This window comes from Sceloporus occidentalis, unplaced genomic scaffold (genome assembly GCF_023333645.1).
Source record: "Sceloporus occidentalis isolate IW3139 unplaced genomic scaffold, rSceOcc1.0.p SCAF_3, whole genome shotgun sequence".
Taxonomy (NCBI): domain Eukaryota; kingdom Metazoa; phylum Chordata; class Lepidosauria; order Squamata; family Phrynosomatidae; genus Sceloporus; species Sceloporus occidentalis.
Window position 1 is genome coordinate 231,403,927 of NW_028316983.1, and position 16,625 is coordinate 231,420,551.

Sequence of the window (16,625 nt, forward strand, 5' to 3'; positions counted from 1 at the left end):
AGACAACATGCCCTCTCGATCCCTGTCCCTCATGGCTAGCGGCACAGGGGGGCCCACCTGTAACCTTGTTGTTACAGTGGATTATTAACACCTCACTGAGGGATGGGCAATTTCCAACAAATTTGAAATTGGCCGTAGTTAAACCTCTACTAAAAAAGCCCTCCCTTGACCCCCTGTTGCATAACAATTATCGGCCTATCTCACTATTGCCATTTTTGGGGAAGGTGATCGAGCGGGCGGTTGCAATCCAACTTCAATCGATCTTGGATGAAACGGAATATCTAGACCCATTTCAAACCGGCTTTCGGGCGGGTTACGGGGTTGAGACTGCTATGGTCGCCTTGGTCGATGATCTCCGTCTGGGCATGGACAGGGGAAGCGTGTCCCTGTTAGTGCTCTTGGACATCTCAGCGGCTTTCGATACCATAGACCATGGTATCCTTCTGGGGCGCCTGGCGGAGGTGGGAATCGGGGGCACTGCACTCCAGTGGTTCCGGTCCTACCTCTCCGGGAGGTCCCAGATGGTGCAGCTGGGAGACGTGCGCTCCGATGAGAGGGCCCTTACATCTGGGGTCCCTCAAGGAGCCATTCTGTCTCCCATGCTTTTTAACATTTACATGAAACCGCTGGGAGAGATCATCCGGAGACATGGGGCGCGGTGTTATCAGTACGCTGATGACACCCAAATAGTCTTCTCTATGTCTCCGACTGATGCAGTGACCGGGATTGGCGTCTCTCCTCTCGTGGCCTGTCTGGAGTCGGTAATGGGCTGGATGAGGGACAACAGACTCAGCCTGAATCCAGAGAAGACGGAAGTACTCGTGATAGGTTCCCCCGGTCCGGGGTTGGCGGTGGTTCCACCAGCCCTGAACGGAATCACGCTTTCCGTGAAGGACTCTGTACGCAGCCTGGGGGTGCTCCTTGACTCGTCGCTTCACCTTACATCTCAGGTGGATGCGACGGTCAGGAGCACCTGTTATCAGCTTCGGCTGATACGCCACCTGCGTCCCTACCTCGACCGGGGAGACCTTGAAACGGTTGTACACGCCCTGGTAACCTCTCGTTTGGATTTCTGCAACGCGCTCTACATGGGGCAACCCTTGTACCATACCCGGAAGCTGCAACTTGTGCAGAATATGGCAGCCCGTCTGGTTACTGGCACTGCCAGGGCCAGTCATATAACACCAGTCCTTAAAGACTTACATTGGCTGCCTATTCGCTTCCGGGCGCAATACAAGGTGTTGGTTATTACCTATAAAGCCCTAAATGGCTTGGGCCCAGGGTATCTGGAGGACCGCCTCTCTCCGTACAATCCGCCCCGCACACTCAGATCATCAGGGCAGCTATTGTTAACCGTTCCAGAGGCAAAATATAGTTCCACCATCAGGAGGGCTTTCTCCATCTCAGCCCCCAACCTCTGGAACGCGCTGCCCTTCGAGCTCCGCTCAGCCACCTCCCTAGCCCAATTTAGGAAGGGGCTAAAGACCCACTTATTTGAACAAGCTTACCCCTGACCAGTTACTCTCCCCCCCTCCCCTTGTCAGCACTGTCTTGCCGGCATGGACATTTTGTTATTTTTATTAATCTGTTTTTAATGTTTTGTATGACTTGTTGTTATATTGTTCGGAATTGTTGTTCACCGCCCTGGTTTTTAGAAGGGCGGTATACAAATAAAGTTTTATTATTATTATTTATTATAATGGCTTTATTCACTCAAAATTGTAGGCTATTTATTAACCATTCACCAAGGTTAAGAATATTTTGGTTTATTGTTATATAAGTCCTTAATAATAACATTACGGGGACTTTCTGGGGATTTTACCTCAATATTCCAGCTCTTAGCCTCTCAAAATGGTGGCACTTAATCTGGACCCCCCCTTCCCAAAATCCTGGCTACATCCCCGACTCAACCATGCACATACTCCAGCTACAAGGAGTAGGTATGGCTACCAGGTAAGTGATTAAATGAAAGGTGGCCTTAAAATCTTCTACTGAGTTTATTTCAGCATATTTCTTCTCTGTTAGTTTCCCCACACAATGTGAAATCAACCAGGGAAGTTTGGGTCCATGTGTCATTGTCACATAAAGTGTGCAGTTCATGAGACAGATGCTTTCTGGTACTGAATCCCAACCTTGGAAATGGTCTCCACCAGGAGTCTTATTGCAGCTCATATCTTGTTCTCTTCTTAACAATTTGGATCCAGATCTAGTCATAAGAATCATAATTTGGTTTTCTGTATACAGTGCGCCCGCGCCATACGCGAGCGCGCCATACGCAGCCTTGAGCATATGCGTTCAAGCTGCGGCGCGCGCGCGGGGCAGAAAGGGCGGCGTGTCCTATTCAATTGAATGGGTGTGCACGCCCGTTGCGCCCCGTGCACCGCCGTGCCACCGCGCACGAGCCCCATTGTTTCCAATGGGGCTCGAGCATAGGCGGAATTCACCTTACGCAGAGGGATCCGGAACGGATCCCCCGCATAAGGCGAGGACGCACTGTACAACCAGAAGCTTTCTAAATCAATAGCAGTTGCTGATCAATATGGTTTTATAAGACATTAAATGAAATACGCATATTCATCTTTATAGATTTTTTTAAATTTGGCATTTTCTAAAAATATGATGTATGCTTTCCATTACTCTTGGGAAAGGCAACTGACATATTTTATAAATCAGTCAACTGATCAATAATGCAGGTATTTAAAGAAACAATAGCTACAAGGACTGGGCAACATATAAACAGAGATGGGACCATTGGTCTTCCAAATACCTCTGGACTATAAATCCCATAAGACAGCACCATTATGCATGCTGTCTCTAACTGACGGGAGTTGTAACCCAACAGTACACAGAGGTCTACAAATTTCCCATTCCTGATATATATGGAGCCCATTTGTTTTTGTTATGTGCCTTCAAGTTGACCCTGGCTTGTGTAGGCCCTGTCATAGGGTTTTCTTAACAAGATTTCTTCAGTGAAGGTTTCCCATTGCCTCCCTTTGAGACTGAGAGAGTGGGACTTACCCAAGGTCAACTGGGTTTCCATGGCTGAGCATGGATTTGAACCCTGACTTTAGAAAAAACTTGAAGGCACACAAAAGCAACAACTCAAAGAGTCCCAGTCCAATGCTGCCTCATCCAAAGCCTATGCTACTCCTTCATTAGTATATGGCCTCAGAACCTTCATCGTCCACTAAACACATCTTTAGCTATCATGACAGCAGAGAAGTTTGAAAGCTTTATGACAAAATGTCCTAACATTGCCCTTGGTGTGGAATATATTGCTCCTGAAAAAGGTCCAGATAAACTGCTGCATTTCAGAGCCTGCCTTGCAACAACGATGAAAGCAGAAGATTAGATTCAACTATATTTTGACCACAACCTTGGAAGCATTCCCACTTGTGACTTTTCCTTCTCTGCTATATTTCCATATGCTGTTTGCCCACAAACACCTTTCCCAAAAGGGACATGATCTTCCCGCTGATAGAACTGAGAAATTGCTGTCCTCTTTTCTTAGATTTTTCCTTTTTGCAAAGAATTGAAATAAACAAAAAAAAAAAAATTGTTAAAAAAAATCCTAGTTAGAATATAGACTCACTACTTTTTTTAAAAAAAAAATTGAGGCTTCACATTGCATTTATGGGCATTTGCAAGCAAATTTTAGAATCCCTTTCTTTTTAATGAGTAACAATAAAGGGTATTTCCATCTCTGAATGCGAAAGCATTTGAGTATTATTCAGCTGCATGTTTCAAACCAGATATGACATTAACTGCACAAATGCAGCAAACCTGTCTGTTTTGCTCTGTAAATAGCAGCCGATGTGTGGAGGGGAATTTTAACTCTTTCTAATCCTGCAGTCCCTGAAATGTTTAAACCAGAAATCGCATAGCACTTAGACATACATTTTAAGGTAAACATAAATAAATGGGATATCTGGAGAGTAGGGGCGGAAGGGAAAAAGTACTCAGTTAAGTACTATTGGAAAATATAGTAAGAGCTGTCTGTTGGAACACAAAGATTTTGATAGGTATAAGGATATAAAGGATCTGCTGTATCAAGTTACAATTCTCTACATAATTTGAATTCATTTCCAAAGCCAGGATCCCATGAAAGAGTGACCTCCCCCCCAACCAACCAACCAACCAACCAGGCACAAAAATTGGGAGTCAGCATAGTAATTTATGTGCAAGCTCCCCCATGAGGATATTGAAGTTACTACACAGCTTGAGAACATGCTTACGTGAAGTACACTGTGATGGAGAGAAACAATCTTTATTTATTCACCCCATTGACCACCATCTCCTGGTAATAAGTGGGCAAAATAAAGGTTTATTGTGACTACCCAACAGATCGAGATCAGCATGTGTGACTCACTGAACAGACAAACATATCTACTATGGTTGCTGATAAACATATTCTACAATATTTGATCTGTGATGGCTTATTCACACTTAATCTGAGTAGATCCAGATTCCACGATGTGTGTAAAGAGTTGTTGAAAGAAGAAACTGTGGTGTCTGCAAGTGATAAAAATACCTGAGTAAACAGGAATCCTCGAAGAATCTGATCTCTAGGAATTCCACAATGACAAATACTGGGCCTTTTTCACACTACACAGTTATTAGATGACCCCACTTTTGCTGCCATGATTTCCTCCTATGGAATCCCAGGATGTGTAGTTTAGAGTCATGTATTTCAGATTCTCAGCAACAGAGGTGTAGTGCTCTGCCAAACTACAAACCTCAGGATTCTACAGGGCATGATGATGTAAATTCAAGGGGAATTACAGTGGTAAAACTGTGTTGTGCGAAATAGCCCCTAATTGTATGGATTAGGGGGACCTTTCACATTGTACAATTAAAGTCTCATCGTTCCACTTTATTATTATTATTATTATTATTATTATTATTATTATTATTATTATGTTTATTTATACCCTGCCTTCCTCTCAGTACAGGGACTCAAGATGGCCACTTTAACTATTGTGGCTGCACATTATGGGATCCTGGGAATTGTACCTCCCTCCCTAAACTGAAAATTTCAGCACAGTAGTACAGGGTGAATATCCCTTATCTGAAATGTTTGGGATTAGAGACGTTTTGGATTTTGGAATATTTTCATATTCATAATGAGATATCTTGGAGATGCGGCCCAAGTATAAAATTCTTTTATATTTCATATACACCTTATACACATAGCCTGAAGGTAATTTTATATAATATTTTAATAATTTTGTGCATTAAACAAAGTTTGTGTAGTACACTGAATGATCAGAAAGCAAAGGTATCACTGTCCCAGCCACCCATGAAAAATGCTTTGGATTTTGGAGCATTTCAGATTTCCGATAAGATATATTCAACTTATAATGTAATCCTTACAAATTTAAACATAGGGAAATATGTATTCAAATTCGTATATCTCAACATACATTTTAAAAAATATCTTTATGAAGTCAATCAATCAATAAAACCATAATACGAATGCTAATGTATACCAGCATATAACATAAATAAAAAACTCAATCAAATACAAATGACTTCCTCTCCCCACCCCACTGCTGGTTTGAAATTTGTATCTTACAATTTCTTTCATTTCATCTATTCTCTACTTAATTCTCTATTTTTTTAAATCTATAAATTTTCAACTTATTTTTCAATATCTTATCAATAACAAATTTTTTTTTGTCATACACGCATAATCTCTGTATCCCAACATATATTTTGGTAGGACATTTCTCCTTTAAAAAAAAATCACAGATGAGAATGGAAACCGAATGGAATAAAGTCATGTCCAAGTGACACAGCCTGGAGGAAAAAACACATCTTTTTGTCTCTGGTGGTGTATCAATTAAAAGGATGCAATGACCATGTTTAACACTTGAAGTATAAAGCCATTTCACTGATGATGAGGATACCTGGAAATCATCTGGCTGGTCATCAGAGAATATGCCTTTTAATAGTAATACCCCATTTATGGAATGATCTTCTGGCTATGAGTTTTCCCAGGTACCAAACTTAATACTTTTGTGCACCCTTCTATTCATCCAAGTCTTTGTACATGCCTACAAGCTGAGAGTACAGCTTCCTGGTTATTTGTAGTTATTTATCTGTATATATTGTGCTGCTCTTTTCCTAAAAAATAAAATAAAAATCTCTTCTGTAGAAATTAAATGGCTGTGCAAACCTCTTTTTTAAAAAAGGCTGCTCTTCAGTTTGTAAGCCTGGAGCTGACTTTGCCTAGAGCTGGTTTTACTACTCCCTTTACAGGAGATGAACAATCATAGCGTGTGCTATAGAATCTGGGGATTGAAAAAGAAAGTATAATCCCTGTCTGGTATATTCTTCAAAAGAACAAATTAATCCTGCTCAGACTTTCCAGTTATGCTTTGCTCATGATTTTGCAACAAAGGAACGGAAGCATAACTAAAGGAACACTAACTTAATTTCCTTCTGAGATTACTTCCACTAGCTTTTTTCCTCAATGTGCCTAAGAAGAGCAGGTTGCCTGACCATTTAAGGCATGAAACCATGTAGAAATGGGGCATCTTCCCTGAAGCAAATTGATAACTGTTTGGTAGAATCTCCTGGATCACCCCCAAGCTCCTCTCCAAGCTTTCTGCTTATTATGTTGAATGGAAAAGAATCCCAAATATTTTCTCCAATCAGTGACTAGAGATAACAGCAGGAATTTCCCTATTCCAGTCTCCTCCTAATCACATTGCTTCCTTTGTTGTAATTAGCAGTCAAGTTGGCTTCAACGTACAGCTACCTCTGTCAATGAGAAACCTCCAAGAGCCCTAGTCAACAACCCTGCTCAGCTTTTGCAAATTGAGGGCCATCATTTCCCTTTACTGAGTCAATCCATCCGTAACAAAGTTTTCCTCTTTTCCTACTGCCTTCCTCTTTAATGAGCATAATAATAATAATAATAATAATAATAATAATAATAATAATAATAATTTATTTATTATTTATGGCATTTATACTCCACCCTTCAGCCCTAAAGGCTATCAGAGCGGCTAATAATAATAATAATAATATATATATATATATATATATATATATATTACCCACATCTTTTCATGGACTGAGGTGGGGGACAACAACAATTAACAAACAAACAACATTAGTCAAGCACACATCAGTTAAAACATACATCAATTTAAAAGGACAAATAAGATGTACACATATTTAAACTGCCCACATCTAAAATTCATCATTTAAAATACACAATTTTAAAATCATCTGGATAAGCCTGCCAGAAAAAACTGGTCTTCAATGCTTTTAATTCAGATAGCATATCCAGCTGTCAAATCTCTTTCAGAAGGTAATTCTACAGTCTAGGCCTACTGGGGGGGGGAAATTCTATAGTTGACAGTTGCAAACCTAGGGCTGAAACAAACAGCCTAGTAAAGTGGGCTTCTTGATGGCTTGGGGGCATGGCGTTTAGACACAATACACCTCTGAGTTACGTAGAAGCCACACCAGAGAATCAGGGCATGGCATTTAGACACAATTCACCTGGCTCCAACAGCAAAGGGGCAGCTTTTTTCTGCCCCAAATAAGAGTGGGCATTTTCCACTTCTATTTGCAGCAGAAGCTGGCTGGATTGGGGCTGTGACATACAGCTCCGCAGTGGCCCCAAACTGGCATTTTGGGGCAGCCTGTTTCACCCCCTACTCATGGCTGACTGGAATAAATGTTTGCCAGAGGACCTGAGTGTATGTGGCACATTATATGGGAGGAGACAATCCTGTAGGTAACTTCTTATGATCTTTTCCAATGAGTAATGGCATCTTGTGATGTGTCCAAAAACTTCAGCCCAAGCTTCACTCACTCTCAGACCATTATATGTCTTTTTGGTGGTTCACGGTTTCCACAAAAATTCTCCTACAGCGTCACATGTCAAATTAGCTGATCTTCTTTTGTCAGCTTTGTTCACTGTCCCATATTCATAACTATAAACAGAAATCAGAAATTCTATGGCCACATAGCCCGAAAAACCCACAAAAATCTATCTATGGCATGTATCATTCGGACTTTAGTACAGTGGGCTCTCTGTTTCACTGGGGGTTCAGTTTTATCCACACACCCCCCCATATTATTCACGGGTGGTGATGTGCTCACACTGAAGTATGTGAATTCACATCGCCTGATAATATTAGGCACAGCAATCCATGGGCAGTCAAATTAATGGATCCAAAGCCAGCCACTGTATGGAGGGCCCACTGCATTAAATTCATGACAAAATTGTGGAAGCCAAAACTCAGCTGATCATTTATGGACAAAGAAGCCCCTTGTCACCCTCTCCTACAGATGAGAAGAAGAGAGAAGATGACCAGTTTGACCATGGCTATCTAGGATATTGTGGAAAACTTCTTAATAATTCAAAGAATTATGGGATTTCCATGCAATAGTCCCCACATACCCCTATAGCCCCAAAATTAGGAGGAAGGCATTGCAATGGCATACTTGCCATGGAAAGTAAACATGTGGAAATGTGGGGTGTGTGTGTGTGTTCAATTAAAAATTTACTTGTATAAAGGCTGATGCTGTTACTGTGGTCAAATCTAAGCATAAGTATCTCTTGTGTTATCTTTTGACAGAATAGGGTTTGCATGTAATAATTACTGCATTTCAAGGATGCTCTTCCAAAGATATACTAAAATCCTTGTTTATGGAAGATACGACATGACAGATGAAATTCTGAACAAGAAATGAACAGGCAGCTGAACTTGAGGAAGCACATGTAACAGACAAGTGTCCCACTTATAGAAGAGGGTTAAGATGTGAAACCCAAAAGTAGAGATGCAAAAAACTGTTTTTTAAACTGAATCCGAGCTTCATTTCCTTGCATCTATATTTCAGAACTGATTGTGAGATTTTGTGCTTTCTCACCATAGTGAAATTCATTCTACTTTCTATGAATTTTTCCTAATTTGTGGGTTTTTTGCTTGATTTACCTGGCTTTACAGAACCTTCCCTCGTTGATTCATTTTTTCCTGTGTTTTTCTACAATTATGCACACTTTAGCCATTCACATTTAAAATATAAGCATTGTTTTGTGTTGTCCCTAGTGCCTGGAAATGTTGCAAATGTCAAAGAAAAGCTGTAATTTCTTGCAAGTTTCAGAAGGTTTAAAGAATGCTGATTTGGGTGACAGTACCCAATTAAATTTCTTTCCATCTCTAACACCACCACCACCACCACCACCCCACACACAAACACGCCTTAAACACTCTTTCTTCCACAGTTTCTATAGCAGAGACAAGGTGAATATTGCATAGGTCTGCTGAATATGAGGTACCTCTTTACACCAAAGTTAGTGCACTTGGCACAGCACTGTGCAGAAATTGTGAAAGCTACTTTTTGGACTAGAACTCCCAATTCCCAGCCAACATGGGCATTTACCACATGGGTGGGGGCTGGAGCCAAAAAGATACAGTCAAAAAAGTATTTTCCCCCCAAGCTTTGAGGACTTTGCAGGGACTTGGTAGAAGGTACTTCCCAGCCCTGGCAATTGAGATCTTTTTCCTGGAGATGTCAGTGACTGATTCAAACAAAGCAAATGTTCCACCACTGAGCTGTAGCTTGTTAATGGCCAATTCTGGTTCTTGTATTTCAATATCCAACCTGCAAGACATCACCATCAGCCTTTGGTGGGTGGTAGAGTGTGTGTGGTGAGAAGAAGGATGAACTGAAAGGGAACTTTAATACTCTTAATATCTCAGTGACGTGACCCAGCTTTCTAAACACACCTGGTCCTTTACCACTGCACATCCTTAGGAACTTCTGCAAAGGAGTCAGGAAAACCATTGTCTCTCACTTCCCACCATTCCCCTCCCAAAAACAGAAAAAATACATGAAATATTTATTAAGCTTCTAATTTTCCAAGGTATATATGCTAACAAATTCCTAGGAAAGCTTTGTGAATTGATTTTTGACTATAGTACTTAGGAGCCAGTGTGGCTCAGCCATGAAACCCACTGGGTGACCTTGGGCAAGTCACATGGTCTCAACCTCAAGGGAAGGCAAGGGCAAACCTCTTCTGAACAAATCTTGCCAAGAAAACCCTATGTTAGGTTCAGCTTAGGGTTGCCATCATTTGGAAATGACTGGCAGGCACAATACAACAAAAAGGATATCTCCCCAGAGAAAGGAACAGCTGGGCATCTGCTGAGGCCCCATTATGGAGAGCATTCTTTCCTAACTAGCCTTCCTCCTCCTCACTATTGCCATCCATTCGCTTGTTCCCTCTCTCCATCCCAGCAAGAGCGGGTAGTAACTACAGGACATTTTTTTTTCTGGCATGTAAGTGGCTGACAGAGAGTGAGGAAGAGGAATACATAGTGACTATCAGAGTGAGGGGAGAAGAGAGAGCCCAAGGGGTCCTGATGCTGGTACCTACCTTTCTCTGTTCCAGCTGAGATTGGCTCTATCCACCACCCCATGGATTCCTCATCAGCCTCTGGGTCTTGCCCAACCATGAGGGTCAGTACTGCCCAACATTCAGTATTTAATTTTCCACAATATGCTTTGCATTAACCAAAATATGCTTGGAGAATTTTATCTAAATGCAGTGATAACTATTTATATGGGATGCCTCTCAATATTCTCCTTTTCCATTTTTGGTTTGCATAATTAGAATCACTGATATTAAAATCTTACCTGATGGAAAGCATTTAATCTTTTTCATTATCTAAAGGTGAAGAACCCGTCTTCTGTTTTAAAATGAAGGGATGCAAAATTCTATGAATTGTAAGAGTAATATACCTCAGGACCACTAAGTTGCTTCTGTGATTTTGAAGGCAGGCATCCACTTGCCATGACAAAACCATCTCTGAGTATTCCTTGCCAATGAAAATACAATGAAATTCATAGGGCTGCTATAAATGAACAGGTTATTTGAAGGCACATACACATAGACAAGGATTAGGACACTTGCAATGCAGCATCTAGAGTTTGGGAGCATGTTTCATAAGAAAATGTGCTGCATGTGGCCCATGGTCTTCATTTTGCTGACCTCTGGACTGTAGGTACAAACAGGACAACATTTGTGTGGGTGAGTGAGCTGCAGCAGAACACAAAAAATAACTACTTGTTTCCAGGATGATCAGATGACTTGTGGAGGCTCCTGGTTTTTTAATTTTTATTTGTTTTTGTTTATTTGTTTGTTTTTGGCTAAATTAAACCTGGCTAGAAAAGGATTCAAACTTTAGAAGTTTGACACACTGGGTCATCTTGGGCAAGTCACACTCTTTCAGCCTAAAGGAAGGCAATGACAAACCTCTTCTGAATATAGCTTCTCAAGAAAACCCTATGATAGGGTCTTTATAAGTCAGAGTTGACCTAAAGACACATAACAGCAACAAAGAACACACACATTTGCCTTATGAACTTCAAACACAATAGGTGCAGACAGCATAGGATTCAAGCATTCATTTTTAAGAAGGTCACAAGCCTCATTAGTGCAACCTTTCTGGAACAAAAAGGACACTGTACTTTGTCATGCCAACAAAATATATGTGCACAAAAGCCATCATCTTCTATATCTGAGTGAAGGAAGTATGTACAAAGAAATGAATGGATATATTTATTAAAATATTTATATCCTATCCTATATCATGAGTTTTCAGGGTGGCATACAAAAAGAATTGGTATAAACATATTACATCAATTTAAAACTATAAAAATAATTTAATAGACTAAAACACATTAAACATTGTAATAAATTAAAACAGCTTTAAAAGGTTAAAACAGTTTAAAACTATGTGCATATACATTTTAGAGTGAACCACTTTAAAAACAGCTAAGTCTCTACTTGGCATCTAAATGAAGCCAATGTTGATAACTATAGGCCTCTAAGGGGAGGACATTTCTCAACTGGGGTGCCACAACTGATAAGGCATTTCCCCCTCTCCTCAAACAGTGTTTTGGGTTCACTCATGGAACACAGAGGAGTCCCCTCAGTAGACCTCAATCCTCAGGCAGGCTTAAATAGCTGTCCATTATTTAACATTAAGCCTTCCCAGTTGTAAACTATTTACTAGTATATAGGCACAATTATATGCCCACAGTTCTTTCCTTTGCCCAGAAGTTATTCCAGCACAGAGGGAGATATGGAGATGGCAGGGTGACATGTCGTTACAGAGGAAGGAGAGAGGCTTAATATCTGTCTAACGTTCCAGTCACCCTGCCATCCTCTGAAACTTGAGGGAATGAATCAAGCCACCCGCAAAACCTGTGTAATGTCAGATCAGTTTAAAATAAAATACATACAATCTATGATCTCCCTACAGATAGTTGAGGAAGCTGGCCAAGAAAGCTTTACAGAAATGTGGCTGTGAGGTGATAGTGGCCCGACATAGCTCAAGCTCTCCCTGCAGGGTACTGTATTAATTAGCAAGCAGTTGAGGGAAAGTGGATGTGTCATGATGAAGGCATGGCTCAGGTCTACAAAGATCATCTTAATCTAACCAGTTTACCTATTAGGGAGCTGAACCACATTGAGTGCATAAACTTGATCCTGAAGACCAGGGACAGACAGGAAATTCCTCTAGAATACCATCAACCCCATTGTCTATCAGACTCCCTGGCTGAGCTCACAGAACTAGTCTCAGAGTTGGAATCACTCAGACTTTTCATCTTGGGTGACTTAAACATCCCATTTCTGACCAGTCTATCAACTGCAGCTCAGAAGTTCATGACGTCCATGACAAGACACTGACCTAACCCAACTCATATCAGGACTCCCACATTCATCAGGTCACACTCTAGATGTTGTTTTCAGCTTGGAGTATACAAATCTATTGGCAGAGATAATTAATAATCTCCAAGGTGTCATGGACAAGCTACCATCTGTCCTTACAGAGCTGGTGGACTTATTAAGATGGTCTGCCCCTGAAGGCTAATGGATCCTTCAAGATTCTGGAATAATAAATAATAATAAAAATTTTATTTATATACCGCCCTTCCATCAGATCAGGGTGGTTTACAGCAAATTAAAAACAATACAAAGGCACTAAATCCATACAATAAATCAATAAAAACAAAGACAGAAAAGCCCCGGATTAGCCAATCCCTTTGCCAGTGTGGAGGGAGGAGGCCTAAAGGACTTTAATCAGGGAATGCGATCTCAAACAGGAAGGTCTTTAAGTCCCGTCTAAATTGGGCCAGGGAGGTGGCTGAGCGGAGCTCTATGGGCAGCGTGTTCCAAAGGGCCGGGGCGGCGATGGAGAATGTCCTCCTAGTAGTGGAGACAAACCTCGCCCCGGGAACCCTAAGTAATTGCTGCCCAGATGTTCTGAGGGTGCGGGGCGGAATGTATGGGGAGAGGCGGTCCTTCAGGTATCCTGGGCCCAAGCCATTTAGGGCTTTATAGGTCATCACCAACACCTTATATTGCGCCTGGAAGCGAATGGGCAGCCAATGGAGATCTTTTAATACCGGTGTTATATGGCTGGCCCTGGAAGTACCAGTGACCAGCCTGGCTGCCATGTTCTGCACCATTTGTAGCTTCCGGGTTTGGTATAAGGGTTGCCCCATGTAGAGTACATTGCAGAAGTCCAGTCTCGAGGTTACCAGAGCATGTACCACCGTTTCAAGGTCCCTCTGGGCCAGGTATGGGCGCAGCTGGCGAATAAGCCGAAGCTGATGACAGGTGCTCTTGACCGTCGCATTCACCTGAGCAGTCAGGCGAAGGGACGAGTCAAGAAGCACCCCCAGACTGCGCACGGAGTCCTTCACAGGGAGCGTGACCCCGTTCAGGACAGGTGGAACCACCGCCATTCCTGGACCAGGGGAACCTATCACGAGTACCTCCATTTTCTCTGGATTCAGCTTGAGTCGGTTTTCCCTCATCCAGCCCATAATAATTTTTATCCTAAATCCCTGCAACATGCAGGTCCCTTTATTCATGTATTTGAATCTTTTAGAAAACACTTCACAGTTCAAAGAGAGGGAGGAGGAAACAGGGAAACAGAAAGCAGAGACAGGCAAATCCAACTAGAAGGAATGCTCCCAGATTCCCATAAGAGACGCCTCTTACTGGCCACCAGTTCCTTCACTGGTGTCCGTAACATTTTCCATCCTGTTTACTGTCCACAATCCGCAGGCCTTCAAAGCCGGCTGTAGGGGCAGATGCCAATAGCTATCATTAAAAGTGGAAAGCGTTAGAGGTTTTTATGGCTGGTATCTCCGACAATTCTGCTGAAGCCCTGCCCAAAAGATGGAATCAAGACCTCATTAGGGCTATTGACATGATCACTCCCAAACGTCCCCTCCAATTTATTACTATTCGGGCTGCTTATTATACAGAGGACCTAAAGGAGAAGGATGATAACTGAATTGAAGATGGTAGAAAACTCAACTTATATCCGATAATACACAATATAGAAATCTTATTTGTTGTATCCACTGCGGTTTGCTTCCAGGAATCCGCATGGATACCAAAATTCATGGATGCTCAAGTCCCCACTATATACAATGGTCCAGTAAAATGGTATAAAAAATAGCAAAATCAAGGTTTGCTTTTTGGAATGTATACTTTTTCTGAATACTTTCAAGCTGTGGATGGTTAAATTTGTGGATAAAGAATCCATGGATACAAAGGCCAACTGTACACGCAGTGAAGAATGCCTTCTTCTCTGCCCATATTGCATCTGTGAATTTGCATTCAGCAGAATTGTGAAGGGTGGTGAAGCATCGAACTCAGCCACCTTCCCGATGATTCCAGCTGTAGAGCTTTCAGTAGTTCATTGTGAGGCTTTTAACAATCATTTCTCAGATAAAAAACCTTGGATAAGAGCCAGCTTAGATGCTGTCATCATAGTAGAAATTGTCAATGGGGTGCCCATCAAATCCTTGAGTAGGATTACATTGAGTCACTTTCCATTGGTGAATACCAAAGATGTGGACATGCTTCTAAACTGAGCAAAGTGAGCCAATTTGTCCTCTCAATCTCTGTCCTCTTTGATTGATCATCCAGAGAAGAGATTTCAATTACAATCTGTTATTAACATATTTCTCAGAGAGGGAAGTTTTTCATTGTTTAAAACAAGCAATGGTGCAACCAGTTCTTTAAAAGCCCTCCCTGGACCCCTTGGACTTTAACAACTATACTAGCCATATCAAATCTTCCTTTTGTGGGCAATGTAAGTGATAGGGCAGGTTCTTTGCAATTCCAGTTAGTCTTGAATGAGACACACTTCTTGACCCATTTCAAAAGAGTAGCATATTGTGTTGAGACTGCTATGCTCACCTTAATGGATGATCTACACCTGAGCATTGATAGGGAAGTCTGTACTGGTGCTTTTGGACCTCTCAGCAGCATTTGATACTATTGACCATGGTATCCTTCTGGAACAATTGAGGGATTTGGGAATTAGAAGCACTCTGCTTCAGTGGTTCCAGATTTATCTCTCTGGCAGGTTTCAGATGGTAGTGCTTGAAGACAGCTGTTCTCAAAAAAGGAGCTGTTATATGGCCATTCTACCATAATGTTAACATCTACCTGAAACCACTGGAAGAGATCATCTGGAGGCATGGGGCAGAGTGTTATCAGCACCTGTAATACTATGTCCAGTGGCACCACAATTCAAAAAGGATGTTGACAAGCTGGAGCATGTCCAGAGGAAGGTAACCAAAATGGTGAAGGGTCTGGAAACCATGTCTTATGAAGAGAGACTTAAGGAGCTAGGTGTTTTGCCTGGAGAAGACAGTTAAGAGGCAACATGATAGCTCTGTTTAAGTATTTGGAAAAAAAAGCATGCCTTAAAAGAAAACAAGGAGGTGCTTTGGGAGAAATGGAGGCAGTGGATGGCTGGGAAGTGGGTAAGCTAACATTTCTTGCTAGCTCACATTTTAAATCTATGTCAAGGAAGAATTCAAGCTCCTAACTATTTCTTCTCTGGAAAGGGTGTTTCAATCCCCCAAAAGTCACATCCAACCTCCAGATATACTCTCCTTTTTCTAGCATCATTATACAAAGGATGTATTGCTCCCCTGAGCCAGGCCACCTCTGTAAAGCAACATTTCTTGCATTCAAAGTCTCATTAAATCCTAATCTATTCATTCCTTATTTTCCTTGCACCTTTACTTTCAGCTTTAAGCTGGATTTCTTAGTTGGGAATATATCACTTCAAAAACTCCAATTAAAACGGCAAACCTTTAGCATGATAAAGCTTCCTCATTGTAGATCTTCCACTAATCATTCCTTTAAATAATGCAGCTGTACACTGTTTATTCCCTCCTGACCTCACACTGTTCAGTGTTCAACATTAGATGAATGATTAATAGACATTTCATTAAGCAGTCCCCACTTGTAAAACAAGTTACAAATGTAAAACAAGACAAGACGTAAAAGAAACGAAACACATAGATAAAAATTCCAAAGTGAAATATGTCTGATATTCCATACTTTACCAGTTATGTCATGCTGTTTGAATGATTCACTGTAGATCTGATACTGATTAGGACAATGTTTCTTCAACCACTTGCACACATCCTGCTGCGTCCACAGTGCCACTGGTTTGGTCAGTTTCACAATATTTGACTGGAAAGGGAGAACAAGTAACAGCAATAAGATCAGTCCTTTTTTCCACCTCAGATGCATACTTCTGCAGTAACACAAG

The 16,625-nt window shown here is 41.4% G+C and overlaps 1 protein-coding gene across 1 annotated transcript in view; it reads right to left on the minus strand.

Annotated features, from left to right (window-relative positions):
- Positions 1-16,625, minus strand: part of SAMD12 (sterile alpha motif domain containing 12) — a 180,235-nt gene that overhangs the window by 94,262 nt on the left and 69,348 nt on the right. Inside the window, exon 3 of the mRNA XM_089518390.1 lies at positions 16,417-16,546. Coding sequence (XP_089374516.1) covers positions 16,417-16,546 — 130 coding nt within the window. The remainder of the gene's footprint in view (positions 1-16,416; positions 16,547-16,625) is intronic.